The 19,931-nt window shown below is 35.4% G+C and overlaps 1 protein-coding gene and 1 long non-coding RNA gene across 5 annotated transcripts in view; one reads left to right on the top strand and one right to left on the bottom strand.

The window, feature by feature from the left end:
• LOC145242544 (uncharacterized) overlaps window positions 1-2,244 on the bottom strand; it is a 31,898-nt gene extending 29,654 nt beyond the window's left edge. Inside the window, exon 1 of one of the 2 annotated variants that reach the window (XR_013862762.1) lies at window positions 1,767-2,244. This is a non-coding gene — a long non-coding RNA (uncharacterized LOC145242544). The remainder of the gene's footprint in view (window positions 1-1,766) is intronic. The other variant, XR_013862760.1, reaches the window with a different exon arrangement.
• Window positions 1-15,165, top strand: part of LOC145242539 (uncharacterized) — a 47,652-nt gene extending 32,487 nt beyond the window's left edge. For all 3 annotated transcript variants that reach the window (XM_080105621.1, XM_080105622.1, XM_080105623.1), the window contains exon 2: window positions 9,856-15,165. In XM_080105621.1, the coding sequence (XP_079961747.1) occupies window positions 10,070-12,295 (2,226 nt within the window). In that variant the 5' untranslated portion in view covers window positions 9,856-10,069 and the 3' untranslated portion in view covers window positions 12,296-15,165. The remainder of the gene's footprint in view (window positions 1-9,855) is intronic.
• Window positions 15,166-19,931: the final 4,766 nt, after the last annotated feature.

Genomic DNA, 19,931 nt, shown 5'->3' with positions numbered 1-19,931 from the left:
AGACACTAGTGTTTCATACTTGTACACTAATATATATATATATATATATATATATATATATATATAATGTAATAAAACTTTACTATATCAATATTTGAACTTGTATAAATAACTACCTTGAACAGATATATAAAACCTATGGACTGAAAATGATCTAAAATTACAATTGAAATATTTTGAGTTTTCTATTAGAAATGCTCATTTAATTATCAACAGAAGGCTTTGTTGTATCACAGCTCTTCAGTGTGGTTAGACAATATATATATATATATATATATATATATATATATATATATATATATATATATACATATATAAAGAATTTTCAAACAAAATTGAACCTTTCATCTACAAAATTAGTCCCTAAGCATGTAACAAACTAGTTAAAATAATAACAGACAGAAACACATTTTTAAAGACAACTGGTATTTAAGTTGGCAAAGCAAACGTAACCTGCAGTAGAAAAAAAAAATTGATTCTGTTACGTAATCAAAATATCGGTTGGCTTTGGACATGTGAATGCATTATTATTCCAATGAGTCTGTTGTTATGCTTGTCTACTAATTTTCATGTACTAACCATTCCATGTACATGATCATCAACTTACCAAAAGTGAAACTGAGACAAATAAATATAATTGTTTTAAAATAGATAAAAATATTTAAAATGTGCATGATATCCATGTTGTTGAGTCTGTTGAACATTACGTCATGTAGATAGATTATTAGATAGATAGATAGATAGATAGATAGATAGATAGGTAGCAAGAGACTGGGATAGATAGATAGATAGATAGATAGATAGATAGGACTATATATTTTAAGTGTTGATGAGTCAAAATGGAGGTGGGTATGTGAGGGTTTTCTCATATCCAGTGATTAGTATTTTTTTAACAAATAAATAGAAGGGTTTTTTTTTTATATGACACGGACACTTAAAAATAAATTTCATATTCTAAGAATTTTTCAATATGGAAAACCGACTTGACAACAAATGGAAGCAAACAAGAAAACAGACATGTCACTTGTTCCATAATCAATACATAAACATCACAGTTTACATAAGAAATAAATTATACTTAAAACATAAATAGAAATTTGTCATGCTGCTAAATACAAATGTAAGGGGTCACAGTATATATTAAACAAAACAATATGTTTATAAGATTACATATAACACACACACACACACACACACACACTATATATATATATATATATATATATATATATATATATATATATATATATATATATATATATACAGGGTGCTCATAAAGTCGAATTACAATGAATTTTCAAAAATATTTTGTCTTCTTTTAGCCATTTCATAAGGGTTCACACAGCAGTTATCCTTCCATTAACAAAATATCTGAAATACAAAATCTTATTTTTTATAAAAACTGCAATAAGTACTAATTAATGCAGAACAATCTGGTCAAGATTTTTTTAAGTTGTAAAAAACTTTATGGACTCTCTTTATATATATATAAATATATATATATATATATATATATATATATATATATATATATATATATATATATATAAAAGTACTCTTCCATATATATATATATATATATATATAGAAGAGTACTTTAATACTATATATATATATATATATATATATATATATATATAATACAGACTGTGTTATGTATATAGATTGCATTTTAAAATGAATTATGCCCGTTGTTCCAGTCAATACAGAAGGAGTGATGATAAAGTAATTTTTCCATCGAATTGTTTCGCATAGAACATACATACTTTTGAAGTGGTCAGTTCTTCTTTGCAAAAGAGACATAATGCAGAATCTCTCTGGCCGCGAAGCAATATCTTGACCAGCAGTAGCAGACATAACAGATCCACTTATCGCAGGTATATTCATCCTGGCAAAAGAAAAAAAAAAATGACGAATGGGCACTGGTCAAGAAAGACAGAATTTCGGCATTTGCTGCTATCTTGGTCGGTCTAAATTGAATTCCTCAAACTTGGTCATTCTGATGGCCCCAGGCTTCTGTGAAGAAAGTTATCAGGTTTGGAAGAAGGAGAGAAAGTGTGTATGTGGAATGGACATCTAGTTGTTATTATTGGTGGTGGTAGTGGTAGGATAGTCAGTGCATTTAATGGTCAGTCTGGCCACAGTGCCCTGCGCATGCTGGGTGATCAGAAGGGAAAGGAAGGCAAAGGAAAGTGGGAGGAGATGGACATTCTGGAAAGAAGGAGTGGGTGAAAATGGCAATTGGAAAGAGTAAGGAGGAGGGATGGTTGGGTGCATAGAGTGCAGGAGAAGTGGGGGCACAATAAGACAGTGTCCTTCCTCACCCCCACCCCCACCCCTCACGTCATGAATATCAAAATGAATAAAAGGTAGTGTCAGATTCAACTGAAGAAAATATGAAACAGGGAAGAAGAAGAAGGAGAAGAAGAAGAAAAGAAAAAAAAACATTGAGAAAAACAGGGGAAGGAAAAAAGAAACTAAAAGAGAGAAAGGAGGAGCAGTGGAAAAAGAAACAATTTAAAGAGAGAGAAAGAGAGGGGGAAGAGGAGAGATATCAAGTGAGAGAAATATAGAGTAATAGAGAAAGTAAAGAATAAAGGAGAAAGTAGAGAAAGAGAAAATATGGAAAAAAAGGACAGAAATCTAAAAGGGAAAGAGTAAAACAATGCAGAGAGAGGAGGGGAACAAAAATGAAAAGACAATAAGAATGGATAAAAGAAAAGGGAAAGAAAGTGAGAGCAAAACGAGAGTCGAGTGAAAAAGGGCAAGTGAGGAAGAGACAGATGGAAAAGGAATAAAAAGCAAGACAAAGAGCGAGAGAGAGAGAGAGAGAGAGAGAGAGAGAGAGAGAGAGAGAGGAAAGAGACAAGATAAAGCTTAAGACAGAAAAGACAATAAATAGGTTTTTTGTTCCAAGGAATTCCCATATGTGTAAAACGTTACCACTGGATTGCTTTGCCGCAGGCTACAACTTAGTCATCTTTGAATCCAATGTCAACAAACACCTGTAATAATCCGTTCTCATAAGTAACTGTCTATTTCATTTATCATTTTCAATCGTCTTATAATAGTCCTCAGCATTCAGTTATCAGTCTAACCATCTTATTAACCACCAAGTGGCTTTTGGTCTTGTTAAGTGGTGAGTTATTAATATATAAAAAAGGCAAGACAGCATAGAGAGAGAATGAGAGAGAGAGAGAGAGAGAGAGAGAGAGAGAGAGGATGAAAAAGGAAAGAGAAAAGATGAAAGAGTAAAGATAAAGAAAGAGAAGATGGAGAAAGGTGAGAGAAAGTAAAGAAGCACTTGTCATCAGGATGAATGGTGCGCATTTGAAATGAAGAGAAAGACCATCTGGAAACAAAGATCAAAACAACAATAATAAAGATTTTTTTTTTGTTGTTTGTCTTTTCACTGTTTCATTTTTCTTCAGTCGAAGTTCTTAGAAATCAAAGAACCCTCCTTTCTGGGGCTCACACGTGAACTCCGTATGAGATACAAAGATATTCAAATGTTCCATTAAAGTTTTTTTTTTTTTATCTCTAAAACATTGAGTTAGTAAAGAAGTATGTGAACATAATTTTCTTCTTTCCAATTAACCATTTAAATATGTTATAGTAGATCTTTCTTTTTGGTCTCTTGGTTTTACTGGATTCTAGGACAAGGATTCATCTAGTCTGGTGGAATATCTACCTTTATGTTACTTTAGGTAGCATCACTTGGAGAAGGTGCACCATTTCTCGTGAAAGCCAGTATGGGTTAGCCATAGCGAGGAGATCTTATTTGTGCTGTGAATAATATGTGATTTTGAATATTTAGTCAGGGTTTTACTTGTATGGAAAAATATCCTCATGCCAGGTTGTCCTTACAAACTTCTGTACAGAGAGATTTAGATACTTGATGATAGTCTATTAGGCAGGCATTCAAGGTGCAATCCATAAGGGAGAAACTATTGTTGCATTATTTTTGGCATATTATTAGGTATGATTACTAGGACTATGACAACAGCATATCCTTTTCATTGTTTTGACTCTCAGGTGTGTATATGTTGATATCTAATATACTTTTACATAGAGTGATTAACTGTGTCTAACTGTGTCGGATATATACTCGAGAGTCAAAACAATGATCAGAATATTCTCTTGTCATAGCCCTACTGATGAGTGAAAAGAAATGTTAGACGAATCCATTTATAATTTGCAACCCCTCCGTTCGTAAATTCCATGCAATCATTTATTCATATTGAAACTAGACTTTTATAATTACGGATGTCTTTTTTATTTATTTTTTTAAACTCATATTAATCCCAAACAAGACACAGACCTTAGATACTCAAGGATAGTCTATTAGGCAAGCATTCAAGATGCCATCGATAAGGGTGAAACTTAGTGACTCACTGTTGCAATATTTTTGGCATATTATCGGATATGATTACAAAGATTTAGAGCCAGGAGTGATAAGAATGAACTAATCAGACACAAGAATTGCTTTATAAAATATACTGAATCTCTTTGAATTGTTTGGTTATAGCTTTTTATCTTGACATGAGAATGGAACTATGCTTTGCTGATCCTAACTGGATTAATAATACTACCATTTTTTACCTGAAATTCTTTACACTTCAAATCGTCACGGACCAGATTAATGCTGCCAATTTTTCTAGGAATAATATACATTTAATATTGAATATTTGCAATAATTTCCTTTTCTCCACAACAGTTATTTCTTTAGCCATCCCTTTTTGAATCATTTTTCTATTATAAGAATGGTTCTCTACTCAAGATCCACCATGCAACCATTTTTCTCTTCATTATGGATATGGGAAATGCAACCTGTGTGTTATTGCAATTAATTTATAAGAATATTCTTTGAAAAGAGATATTCTAAGGGTGCAGTAATAAATTGTACCAAAAAAGCACAAAATTGGTAGAAAGGGGGAGCATATCGAAGGGAGGCCAGAGAGGCTTGAAGCCTAATGGCCTTAATATTGGTTTATGCATCAGTGTTAGGATGGTTAACCTCACTATATTTGGCTACACTGATAAACTGTAGATGAAACAGCTGTCTGCGGATATACATGTATATGTTTTACTAATATTTCAAAGATATAACTTTCTTTTCAAAGTTCTCTATTTTATAGATTGATTGGATGTAGGTTTACAGTGGAGCAGAAAAGTTACATCTATTCTAAAAGTTAATAAAGAAAACAGCCTGATCATAATGTAATGTTCTCTGGGAACCAACACGTTGTAGTCTCAGTCGCAAAAAAGAGAAAGAATAGGAAAGAACTTCAACTTGCTTTTTTTTGTTGTTGTACAATGACATTTATTTCCTCATTCTCTCCTTATTATTGTAATGTCCCTTATGGGACTGGCTTCTTGAATGTGCTCTCGAATGTCATCCCTGCTTCTGACATGATCGCCTTCTCGAACGTGCTCTATCCTTTTTGTAGTTTTCTTTTTCCTTACTGTGACGTCATTTCGCTCATGACTCAGTATTTGCATATAACTGTCCATGTTACACTACAATAATAATAATAAAAAAAAAACGTTGTGTTTATGATTTAAAAAAAAATGATATGCAAAGGATACGAGTTGATAGTATAAATTCATACAATGTCTACCATTAATACCCAGCATAGCATTTCCACTGTTGACTAACAGAAGAGTGTATCAGGCATGTGTATATAATGTGATGATGTATGGAGGTGAAACCTGCTTAATAAGGATTGAAGACATGCGTTGCATGGAGAGAAATAATATAAGTATGATACATCTAAAACCAAACTCCTATCCTTACATCATCAACGCTCTGATCCCCATCTGGCATCAATTGGGATGGATGGCTCTCGTCTGGGAGAGGCCCCGTGTTTTGACAAGCTTCTGGGTTTGACCTTTACTCCTGATCTGAAATGGAACACGTACATCAAGTCTGTTGCCAAGATCGCTGGAAAGATGGTGGGATCCTTCTACCGCTCCAGAAGATATCTCACTACTGATGCAATTCTCTATCTATATAAAAGCCAAGTACGTCCAAGGATGGAATACTGCTGCCATATCTGGGCTGGAGCTGCTAAAAACAGCCTATCCTGCCTTGACAGAGTACAAAATAGACTTTGTGGCTTAGTGGGGGATGCCCTTTTCTCTACCCTGCAACCTCTCTCCCACAGAAGAGACGTTGCGAGCCTGTCTTTGTTCTATCGTTATTTCTATGGCAGTTGCTCATCTGAACTCCAATCTCTGGTCCCCCCCCCCTCACCAATCTTTTACGAAAAACACCCGACTAGCCGAATCCACTGTGAAAAATTTCCCCTACTCTTTATCTGTGCCTAAATCAAAACGCGGATTCCATGAACAAAGCTTCTTTCTTAGAACTGCACGCCTGTGGAACTCTGTTCCGTCTGCCTGCTTCCCACCTGACTACAACTTGGATGTGTTCAAGTCCAACGTTAACAAATTCCTAATGAACCGCCCCCTTAAGTAAACACTTCATCAAATCTCCACACTAACGTAATGTACTTGTAATAACCCTTATCCCTGAGTGGCTTCCGAGCCTTGATAAGTGGTGACCACTGTGTAAAAAAAACAAAAACAAAAAACAATGGATGTGTAATGTAAGTCTTAAAGATAGTGTTGCAATATTATTGACTGTTAATAGAGGTATGGTCCCTCACAGTTGGGAGATTTTTTTTATAAACACTGCTGCTAAGAACTGACAAATCAAATTAATTCACGTTCTTCTACCAACCAATCAGAAACCAGAATTGCTCCATAAAAATGAAACCTTTTCTTTAGCAACCTTGCATATGTTTTTTTCGTGTCAACACGGGAAGAATCTTTTGCTCTGTGGCTACAAAATTATAAAGTCAGGAACCTGTACAAAACAACTGTCTACTGAGAATTAGTCATCTTCAGGACTTGTATAGAACAACTAACCATTGGAAACTGTTCTGAAACTAAACTCAAGAGTTCTGATGACCTCAGAAGGGAGATTAAATGCGAACAGTATTGAGAGATGTGTTCAGAACAGGAGACTTCAATTATATGATTATGATGAGAATTTTTTGTGTTAGTAGATGTAAAAGAGTCAAGGTAGCAAGTCTAGTTCAAATGGGAAGGCCAAGGAAAACATGGGAGAAGAGATAAAAATAGACTTGAGAGAAAGAAGGATAATCAAAGAGTTAGCCAGAGATAGACCAGTTTAGAATTAAGTTCCTAAGACTTAAATAAAAAATAGTGGAAGCATTTTGACGGTTAGCCTTATAATTCTAAAATTTTATCTTGACGAATCAGATGACCTGAATTGCACGTAACTTCTTGAAAGAATTGCTTTTTCATTTTTGTATCCACAAGTGATTTCCATAGGTATGTGCAAAATGAATCTCTCAAATTTATTAAAATTTTGTTATATTGGTTATATGATGGGATATTATCACCATAAGTTTCTTTCATTTCATCAAAAATCTCCTGTGGTGTGCGTCCTTTCAAATACAAAAACCGGATCACTGCTCGACATTCAACAGGCTCCATTTCACACCTGACTCAGTTCAAACACCTGTAAAACAGAAATCACAATTAGTTTAGAGCTGTACTTTGCCACATAACCCGTAGAGATATAAATCATTGCACATGCCAAATTTCAGCTAGATCAGACAACTGGAAGTGGGTCAGGGGCATTACTTATTGCACACCCCTCATATATCTAAAATTTTAATTTTTTATACCCAAAATAGGCGAAGGAGTTTAATAGAGTTCTCAAAGGTCAAATCGTTGAACTTTGACCCCTTAACAGCCAAATTTCTGGCGGAAAACGGGTTACAAAGATTTTCCCAAACCTCCATACCCTGTATATCAAATTTCGAGCCTGTAGACTGAAAATTGACAGAGTTATTGTGTAGGGAAATGTACACACACACACACACACACACAGGCAGACAGGCAGACAGGCAGACACTTTCACTTTTTTAGATTTACTAGCATTTTAGCCTGGCATTGCCTGGAGGTGTATATTGCTCAAAAAACAAAACAAAAAAAAAAAACGGTCAATTTTTTTAACTATGACTCCTTAACATTTATTGTTCATATTATATATGGCTCAAATCAAGTTATTAAGTTAGATCCATGTCAAAGGAACCTATATCTAAAATTTCAAGTGTTTAGACCCCCAAATTGTCAGAGGAGTTTGGTAGAGTTCTCAAAGAACTTTGACCCCTTAATAGCCAAATTTCTGGCTGAAAACTGATCACAGATTTTCCTAAATCTCAGTACCATGTATATCAAATTTCGAGTCTGTAGACTTTAAATTGACAGAGTTATTGCATAGGGAAATGTACACACACACACACACACACACACACAGACACGTTCACTTTTATAGATATATAGATAGATAGATTTTTTAAGCAATGTATGTTTATAAAATTATAAAAATACAATTTTTTTAATTTTAAAAATAAAAGTTTTTTGAATTTATATTACAAATATATGTTTATGAAAGCATAAAAGTAAAATCATTGAAATCAAAATAACAAATGCAATTATTAAAATCATAATAACAAAATTTCAAACATCATAAAAAAAACATATCCAATACTTTAATATTCCAAAAATAGTTTAAAAGATTTTAAAGTGTTTTCAATAATTCTTAAAACAAAATAAAACTAATTTTAATAATTCTTAATTCAAATAAGACCAAAAGCACTTTTCAATGATTATTAAAAAAAAAAAAAAAAAGAACGATCAGAAAAACGTAATAAAAAATAGTACATGCACAGGGGAGATATAGGCATGAGAGAAAAAAGTGAAGGAACTGATTTGCCTTGTCACTGCTTCCGGTAACACTATGCTGAAAGTTTGGAAATACATAAGCTGACTATGACCAGAGTGTTTATTTATTTATTTATTTATTTATTTCATGTTTCTGTATAATTATACTTTTAATCAGAAGTAATCTATATATCTATAAAAGTGAAATTGTTTGTATGTATGTGTGTGTGTCTGTGTGTGTGTGTGTGTGTGTGTCTGTGTGTGTACATTTCGCTATCAAACTACTCTGTCAATTTTCAGTCTACAGACTCGAAATTTGAAATAAGGGATATTGAGATTTGAGGAAATCTTTTTAACTGGTTTTCGGCCAGAAATTTGGCTGTCAAGATGTCAAAGTTCAATGATTTGACCTTTGAGAACTCTAGCAAACTCCTCTGACAATTTTGGGTTTAAACACTTGAAATTTTAGATGTAGGTTATTTGGACATGGATCAAACATTTTAATTTGATTTGAGCCCAAAACAATAAATGTTAAGGGGTCAAAATAAGGGTGAAAGTTTAAAAAATTGTATAAAGTGTACTCAGACATAGGGCAAGCTTTTTAATCGTTTTCTGGCCGAAAATTTGGCTGCCAAGAGGTCAAAGTTCAAAAGATTTTACCTCGTCAGTCTCTAGCAAACTACTCAGCTAATTTTGGGTTTAAACATTTGAAATTTTACATAAAGGGTAGTCAAACATGCAGCAAGCTTTTTAGTCAGGTTTTGGGTGAAAATTTGGCTGCCAAGAGGTCAAAGTTGAAAGAGTTGACCATTGCTGACTTTACCAAACTCCTCTGCCAATTTTGGGTCTAAACACTTAAAATTTTAGATGTAGGTTACCTGGAGATGAGTCAAACTTTTTAATATATATGCATATATATGCACATAAAGTTATGAACAGTACATAGGGCCCAAGCAAAGCCAGGCTGAACTGTTAGTAATCCATACAAAAGTAATTTGGTCTCATTTTTCTTGCTATTATGAATAAAGAATTTGAGTCTTTGAGAAAAGAATTCCTTAACTAAAGTTTTCTTTTTCTCTTTTTTGATTCCAGATGCTGCCATGTTTTGTCTACACAGCAGAGTTAATATCACCAGGCATGAATCGGTGTCCCTCCTCATATTCTATACCGATTCAGATACCAGTAAAATAAGTCATCTACTCTTAAAAAGACATTGAACACAATATAACTAAAAAATTCCTTAAAATAGAGAGAAAAACAAAAACTTTTTTAATTGACCTTGTTGCTAAATAATCAAACGTCCATCATGTATCCAGCACAGTTCATGTATGCCATGGGCAACCATCATCAGCCCAACCTCTACGGACAGCCAGCAGGGTTTTATCCAAATGAGCATCTGACTAAATGCCATGAGAAAAACATGTTGGCAATGGAGAAAGTCTTTAACCAAAGTTATAAGCAGCAGCAGCAGCAGCAGCAGCAACACCAACAACAGCTTCACGATGCATATAGAAAAGACTACTCTTCGAATATTTCGAATTTAAGCAACTGTACCAACCAACAAAATTCTCCGCAACCTTTAGCCTCACCCTTACCTTTGGCATCGGCATCAAGAAATACAAGCAGTGCAACTGGTAACACTGGTGGTGGTGGTAGTGGTGGTGGTAGTGGTGGTGGTGGTATTGATGATATTGATCGTAAGGTTGGAGAAATAAGAGGAGGGCGAGTGGGAGGAGTTAATACGAGTAATGATTGTAATGAAGGGAGCAACAACAACAACAACAATGTTGGCACAAAGCAGTACTTCTGCACGTTCTGCAAGAAAGGTTTCTCGCAACAGATCAACCTCAAGACGCACGAGCTGACCCACACAGCCGAGAAGCCCTTCCGCTGTTCGACATGCGGGCACACGTTCGCCCAGAAGGCGGCGCTGCGCAACCACGAGCGGACGCACACTGGTGAGCGTCCATTCAGCTGCACGATCTGCAAGCGGAGCTTCACGCAGCTGGGCAACCTGAGCACGCATCTGCGAACGCACTCCGGGGAGCGGCCTTTCCGCTGCACCGTCTGCAATAAGTCGTTTACACAGCACGCCAACCTGAACATACACCTGCGCACTCATACCGGTGAGAAACCATATGAGTGCGGCACCTGTGGCAAGCGCTTCTCACAGAGGACAAACCTCGACAACCACTGCCGCATACACACGGGCAACATGTTCAAGTGCGCGTTCTGCGGCAAAGCGTTTAGCCTGCAGATCAACCTGAAGAGCCACGAACGTATTCACACAGGCGAGAAGCCATATAAGTGTTCGTTTTGTGGCCGGGATTTTTCACAGCAGACGGCCCTCAAGAACCATGAGAGGATACACACAGGAGTAAAACCATATAGATGCGCAATATGCGCTAAGTCGTTCAGTCAGCTTGGAAACCTCAACATACACATGCGAACCCATACTGGTGTCAAACCCTATGCCTGCGAGCTGTGTGGGAAATGTTTCTCACAGCGAACGAACCTTAACAACCACCGGAGGACCCACACTGGTGACCTCTTTAAGTGTTCAATGTGCCCTAAGGCGTTCAGCCTCGAGATCGGCCTGCGCAACCACGAGCGCGTTCACACTGGGGAGAAACCCTATTACTGCACGGTGTGCAACAAGACGTTTGCGCAACGAGGTAACCTGAAGACGCATATGAGGGTCCACACTGGGGAGAAGCCGTTCCAGTGTGACGTCTGTGGCAAGAGCTTTTCACAGCGGGCGAATCTGAACAACCACAAACGGACTCGGACCGGCTGTGAGCTCTTTGCCAAAAATCCCTCCGCGTCGCTCTCTCTAGCGTCGCCAACCCCATCGTCCGCGTCTGTAGCAACGCCATTGCCCCCGTTAACGATGCCGCCAATGTCAGGATCGTCAACTGTGGGCAAGGAGACCAACTTAGAGAAACTAAGTCCACAATCGTGTCCATCACCATACCACAACGCCAACAATAATCAAAAATACCAAATTAATAATAGCAACAACAACAGCAGTAGTCGCCTTGGCAACAATAACCAAGGAAACCACAAAGCGCATCCACTATCCTCCCCACCACCACCACCACCACCGCCACCACCACCACAGATGTCTCCCCAAAAGCTTAATCTGAAGATGAACACTGGCATGGAAAGTCCCCCACCCAATTGTCATAATTCGACAAGCATGGGTTCATTGACTCCCGGGTGCTCCGATGAGAATGCCCACTTACACCAGCCTCATCATCCGAGTGCAGTTCGACTGCAAACCCCAAGCGTTTCCACTTCCTGGATGGCACCGACCTATCTGCACGAGATGCCCCAGTCTTGGGAAAATAATTATCTTTGGGCAAGGGGTTTCCCGATGCCACACATGTCTGGCCCCAGCTGGCCCAACATGCCAAACGCCTTCCCTGGAAGCGTCAAGCATGGAAAGTACAATTCGTGGGCCAACATCCAAGGAATGTCATCACCGCATTTACCAAAAAACAATTCCTTAGACCACAGTGGGGCAAAATAAATATGAACAGAGAATAAAAAAAGTTTGCAAATAGAACCTGATTTTACTTTGGTGTCAGAAGAACCCGGATCAAAGAGGTTGACAACCAAAACTGAATTTGACTTATATGGCTGTTGACAGAAGGGAGAGGAGGGTCTCAATTTTTTTTAAGCATACTGTATCTGCTTGCCTATAAGATGTATCGTTTATTAAAATAATTATTTTAATCAATTTAGCTCCAAATGATCCCAACCCTTTAGTTGTACGACTTGAGCACTACTGACCCCTTATTCCCCTACCCAGAAAAATGAACAACAGCATAAAATTTATGTTTTGGATTATTCAGACAACTGTTTTCTTTTTAGACGTTATTCTCAAAAAACGTTTCAGCTGATGTGACCTCTGACCATTTTCAGTTATGTCTTGTTGAAGTCAGGAATCTGTATGCCAAACTCGGGAATCTGTACAAAATTTAGAATGGAACCCTTTACTTAATCCATGGGTATGGTTTGCTTTCATTTCACCAACTATGACCCGTAGAAATCTTAACTAATTTGTAATTGTATTCTTAGCCTTCAAGAGACTGTCATCAATCATGACCAACAGAAACATTAAAAGAGACACCAAATTCAGAATAGTTCAAACATATATATGGTTTATTTTATTATACGGTTGTGAATGCTGGACAATCACCAACAGCAGAAGGAAGAGATTACAGACAACTGAAACTTAATTCCTGAGGAGAATTTTGAAGATATCCTGCACAGAAAAGAAAACAAATCAAGAGGTAATAGAAATAGCAAACACAGAAAGGTCTCTAATAAAAACAGTACAAAAAAGACAAATGAGGTTCATGGGCCATGTCTACAGAAAAAGTGGATTAGAACAGATTAGTTTGATCGGAAAGATCGTGGTCAGAAAAAGCAGAGGATGGCAGCAAAAAACATATATTGACAGTCTGAACATCTGGGCAACATAAAAAATGATGAGCTACAATGAATTCATGAATGCCTCGAGGAAAAGAGATAGATGGAGATTCATAGCCATTAATGCCTGTACCAGGCAGGACATTGCTTGAATGAATGAAAATTCTTAGTATTACCCATACTAAGTATTGAACCTTCAACTGCTAGAAGACTGTCACTTAGAACTGATTTTTTGCTTAGCATGCTTATCATAAAGATTTCAGAGTTCAACAAGATACATCTGAAGAAGGTCAGAGGTTACATTGGCTGAAATGTTGTAAGAATAACATCCACAATGAAAGCAATTGTCCAAAGAAGCCAAATAATTCATATTTATTAATCCTCATTTCAAAATTCTGAAACACCAGCATAAGATGTAAATTTTTATTTTTATTTTTTTTATGAGAGATGAAAAAAAAAAAGAAGAAATTATAGCATCTTATCGTTTGGTGAACACTCTTGATTATATCACAATCCAGAAATTCTTTGTGAAGTCAAGAACCCCATAAAATTGTTGAGTAAAAATATTATCTGGAGTTTGTGATCTGAGCAGTATTAATGCCTCATTTGAATTCCTAGAAAAAAATAGACACCAGCATAAGATGCAGATTTTTTTACAATATAAAATGTAAGCATCTTATTGTTTGATAAACAGTGCTGATATCTTGGCTCATGTCAAAATCTAAGTTTGAGAAAAAAATTTCCTGTGGGAGTCGAGAATTGCATAAAACATTGACTCAGTTTGGATTTTTCACTCTCGCATTTGCTTGTATTTAAAAATGACAACATAGTATTGTTCGGTATCTGTTTTTTTATGAATGCTGCTTTGGATTTACAGTAAAGAAGACAAGATCAATGTATAATATCTGTTTTCATACTACATTTTATTTCTTCTGTCCTCAGTCAGTGAAGGAGAAGTCTTTCTAGGCAGTTTTTATCTTTGTTCCAATCCAGAGTAATTCTTTTGGGGGTGGGCGTTGGATTCTCTCCACATGAAAACTGATCATGTGTCCAACTTTGCTCTCATAGGAAAGGAAAGTAATAGGGACATGGTGTCATCTTTCTGGAATTTTTGGAAAATAAAATCCTCTGCCAAGTACTTTGCTCCCTTCCCTCTAAAAAAAAAACAAATAAACATATAAACTATAACTAAGAATCATTTACAGAATTAACTTAAAGTCCTTATTTACTTGTCTCTCCACAAAGATAAAATTAAATACATGGACAGATTTTAATGTGGGGAAAATCCAGCTCCTCAGAAAGGACTTTCTAGTGCTATTGAATCAGACTATCTGAAGATACTGGCTTTCTGACCTAAAATAAAACAAACATTAATATTATTGTTTTTTTTTTCTTTTCCCTTTGCAAGACTCAATAGCATTCTGCAAAATCCAAACTAAGAACAACAATTTTTCCATATAAAAGGAAAGCAAACCAAACACAATAGATAAATATCTAAATATATAAATAACTTGAAGCATAAATACTTTTTCCAAAATTACAGGATTCTGCATTTTGAAAAGAAAAGAAAAGAAAAGGGTTGATATGCCATGAAACAAAAACAAAAACAACCAAAACCAAAAAAAAAAAGAAAAAAAAAGAATTACTCTCAATTGTGACAAAAATTTGTAAAGATTGTCTCAATCTAGAAGGATTTTTCTCTCACTGACCGAGGACAGAATATAGTAAGTGTAGTATCAGAACAGATACTACACTTTGATCATAGCCAAGAAGGTTTGATCTGAAGTCTCATCTCTACACGATGTAAATTGCTTTTTATTTTTTTATATTATTATTTCATTATTTATTTATGATTCAGTTATTGCCTCAAGTTTTCAGATGAACCATTGTCCTTATTCCATGAAATTATTCAGACGAACATCCCTGTCTTTGTTGTTTTCATCATTAAATATTTGTATCACAGACTTTCTGTTTTTCATAGAATGAATTGTTGTTCTCAGATGTGTATCCAAAATATTTTCAAGAAAGGAGAGAAGCTTCCAAATTTTGCCCCGATTGATCCATAATTTTGATGCAACCCTTATTCTTGAGTGCCCTCTTGGCCTTGATAATGTGGTGGTGCCTGTGTAAAAAAAAAAACAAAAAAAAAACAACAAGGTTCTGTAATGTTACACACATTTACACACACGTTAACATGTAGACACTGGGTCCCAACACATTGTAGCAGAGTAAGTTGCAAGGAACATAAGACAAGTAATAATTTGACTCCTTTTTTTTTTTTTTGTAACAACAACATTTATTTCTGGGTACTTTCCTGAATAAAACGTGATCGTGCTCCTTCTCTCTGACCTCTGTCCTCTCGAACATCATTGTCGGTCTCTGCATATACTCTCTTTTTATAGCTGTTTTCTTTTTCCTTACGGTGACGTCACTTCGCACATGGTTTGGCATTTACATACAACTGTCATACTCTGTTACAGTTCTCAGACTTTGCACAATAATCTTTGCATTGAGCTCTCTTCCATACGAAAAGTTTTGTAATTCAAAAATTAAAAAATAAAAAAAAAATAATTAAAATTAATTGTAATTAAAAAAGAAAAAAAAACCCTGTAAATTCTTCAGCAAAGGTTTCAATATTGTTATTCTACTTTGCGTGTTTTTGAAACATGGGATCGTCCGACAGTTTCCCACTTTTTTATGCACTCTTCTGTATTATTATTGCACCCTGTAAGATATTTCAAACTGCATTGGTGGACAAGGCAGTGCTGCATTGTATAGTCCTGCTCTCCATATTCGCAGATGGCTGTGTTGATTTTGTAGTCCCATCCGACTATAGCAACTTTTGCTTGCCCCTTTTCTGTCCTCACTAAACCTAGGGTGCTTCTGAGTCAGAAGAAAGAGATTCAGAAGAGAAGGAAGGATTTATACAAGCTGGTTTTATCCTGAGATGTTGTTAGGGGCTTAACATCCTGAGGAAGCTTCTCCTTGATTTCATTCATTGAACCATTAGTCCAAGTCCATAAAGGAGATGGCATTCATCACTTGCAGCTTTTGTGATTTCTACTTGGCTGGTAACTTCTCATCTCACTTCTGTCAGGAGATGCAGGTTGTTCACTGTAGAGGTCTCTGGATACTGTAATAGTTTATTCCCTTAACTGCTAGACTTTGGAATTCCCTGCCTGTTTCCTATTTTCCTGACAGTACTCTAACATGCAGAAATTTAAATGTAATGCAAGCAAGCATCTCAGTACTCAGTTCTCTACATAGTGTACTTGTAGATATGGCCCCAAATTAATAGCTCCTTACATCCAAGTGGCAATATGGTTTGTTTGGGCTGAATAAGAGTTTTAAAAAAATGTTGGTAGGCTTCAAGCAACCAATGATCAAGCAGCAGGAGTTGTAGTGTTGTTCAATGCTAAGAGTAATATATTTGCATGGGTTGATCCTCTCCTAATCAAAACATGTATACTCGGCAAAGGCAATACATCTTAGTGTGTGTGTGCGTGCGTGCATGCGTGCTGTAACTCCTCATTTGAATGTTGCTACAGGAACTGACTTTATTAAAGCAGGATTTATTCTTGTGGGTCTTCATTATATTCGGTTTAATGTCTGTTTTAATGATCTTTCTTTCTGAAGTTAGTCTTTGAGATTTTATTTTTAATATTGGGCTCACTACTTATGAAGCCAAGAGCCACTCAAGGATAATGTTTAACAAGACAGAATGATTGCCAGCTGAAAAATGAGGAGCATTATGGGAGTATTATTATTAATCAACATTATAATCTGCATTGGGTTACTTACGGTGCCATCCATGACAAGAATTTGTTGACATTGGATTTGGAGACAACCAAGTTTTAACCAGCAGAAAAGCAGTCATGCAGTAATGTGTTGCCCAAACGAGATATTAGGCCAATAAGAAAATAATGTTAGTTTATATAATAAGGTCAAGTTAGACAGATCCTTGAAGTTTGTCATTAATACATTCTCTCCTACAAAATCAATATTTTATTCTGAATAGCCAGTTAATTACATAAATTTTAGTTAGCGTTCTTCCAAAGAAAAGTACTTAGAAAGTTGTATTAACACAGTTGAGCCTATCGTCCTTTTCGATAATTAACTATATTTGAATAATATCTGTATTTTTCAGAGATAGTTAATCATAAAAATTGTCTTTCAAATATTACACCTACAGTCCAATGTAGAGGTTCCCAACCTTTTTTACATGATGGCACACTATAGAGTTTTTAAAATTTTCACAGCACGCCTATCACAAAAACAAATAAATATTTTTTTACTCATAAAGCATCTTTGCAATAAAATAATAAAAAACAAAAAAGTTTATGTGAATTTATATTCATATAAGCCAACATATCCTGTATTCAATATCTGGTATTGCTTTGATATCGAAATCAGGTCTCAATTATTCAGCTTTGATGCCGATTCCCGACACTTTGAAAAACTCCTGATATTCCGATTAATCGTCCTATCACTATTATAAACCATAAAAAATACTTAATCAATTAACATGTGCAAAACGTTTAGATTCCAGGAATTTGGCAATTTTGAATTGAGCAATGTCATTGTGATTAAGAAATTAAATTAAAATCCAACAAAATGAAATTAAATGGTTTCTAACTATTATAGCTTTACGGACACCAGTAATCATTCCGGGGCACAGTGGTTGGAAACAACTGGTCTAATGCATATTGGCAATACTCAGTTTTCAGTATACCAAAGATGAAAAGATACAATCAGTTTCATCTATGATTCAATCATAATCTTTTGAGGAAGTTGTCTTCATATGACCAACCCACACACATATATATATACATATATATGAGCAAACAGTTAATAAAATATGTTAAAAAACACTTTGAAATGAGTTAAAAACATATTTAATCTGAAAAGGAAACACTAGATAAATGGATAGTCCTTAATCCGCGGAGTTTCGAAGAAATACTCTCCTTCTCATCAGAGGGTAGGAATTAGCAAAATGCAGGATCGGATTTTGCATGCAGAAGTATTTGATGAAACAACAAGTAAGTCAAAGATCTTACTTGAAAACAAAATAAGTTAAGCAGAGGGAATATGGTAAAGAAAAAGGTGATTACACATGAATGGATAGTCTGGTGGAAGATAACAAATCCAGTGACGGTAAAATCCAAATGTAAAATTTCAAGAAAGTTAAAAGAATTTCCATTTGTACAAGTAAAATCCAAAGACATCCCGTAATTGGAAGAAGATGGTCCATAATAATCCAAAGGCAGAAATCCATGGAATAATTCACAAACATGTGTACAAGGAAAAAAGAATAATATTAATAAAAGAAAAATAAGATGTGCTTTTCATTCTACTTCCGAGACATAACTAATATATATATATATATATATATATATATATATATATATATATATATATATATATATATATATATATATATATATATATATATATATATAAATATATATATATATATAGACCTCATCTAGTTACATATTTTTGCTAACCCAAGAGAATGATATCATAGTGAACAAATACATAATCCACTGACCATAAAAGGAGGAGATAATGATTGGGAAGATGGTATCATGATGAATGATCCTTCACCCCTACAGAAAAGGAGAAGTTAATACTTGGGAGGGTGATATAATGATAACAGAATAGATAGTACAGTATACTTTCCTCAAACGAAGAAGATAATCATGAGAAACAAACATATACTATAATGCTGCCACCTCACTCTCCAAAGAGGAGGCAATACCTGGGAGGATCACCCAATAAATGCAAAAAGTAATCCCTGTGAGTATGGTACGAAGTGCCGTCAATAAGTTTCCAGACATTTCTTGTACAGGCATTTAAAATTATCATAGACTCTTGAAAATTCAGTACGTTATTGCTACACATCTTATGAGATGACTGACCAATTTTTATGATTTCAGGTTCAAATGAACAGCTACAACAGGAATTGGAATACAGCCTACTAAAGATTGATTATCACAGCTGGTGAATTTACAAAATTCAATCTTAATGTGGAGATACTTTAGAAGAATGATATGCAATAAAATTCTGTTTCAAATTTGAGAAAAAATGCCGCAGAAATGTATGGAATTTTTCAGTGCTTTTGGACCATGAATCGAGCACCAGTTCTTGAGTGGCATAAGAGATTCAAGGAAGACAGGGAGTCTGTGAGGGATAATGAGAAGTGTAAGGGGAGCAAGGAAGTCAGAACACCAGAGTTGATTGGCCAAATAAAGAATTTCATGATGTGTCTATAGAGACAATAAGTACACAGTTTGTATGTCAGTGTAGGAATTGTACACACAATTATTTGTGAGAAACTCAAGAAGCAAAAGATTTACGCAAAGTTTGTTCTAAGGGTGCAGTCCACAACTCCATCCTTGTTACAGACTATTTGATCAAGATGGGCATCAAGACAGTTCCTCAGTCTTGCTTCCTGTAACTTTTAGTTATTCCCTTAGCTCAAGGAAAACCTTAGAGACTGTCGTTATGAGACAATTGAGGGGATGAAAGAGGCTGTGACGAGAGTCATTGACATGCTCATACAAGAAGAATTCCATAGTGCCTTCCAGAAGTTGTTGGAATGGTATAACAAGGCATTGCAGCCGGAGGAGATTACTTTGAAGGAGACTAGAGTTTCATGTGTTTAATATCGATAAAAGTGCCCATACAAAAAAAGTCTGGAAACTTATTGAAGGCACCTTGTATCATTG

The sequence above is a fragment of the Euprymna scolopes genome, chromosome 21, assembly GCF_053919585.1.
Source record: "Euprymna scolopes isolate OS-2025 chromosome 21, ASM5391958v1, whole genome shotgun sequence".
Lineage (NCBI taxonomy): Eukaryota > Metazoa > Mollusca > Cephalopoda > Sepiida > Sepiolidae > Euprymna > Euprymna scolopes.
This window is presented reverse-complemented; position numbering and strand designations above follow the sequence as displayed.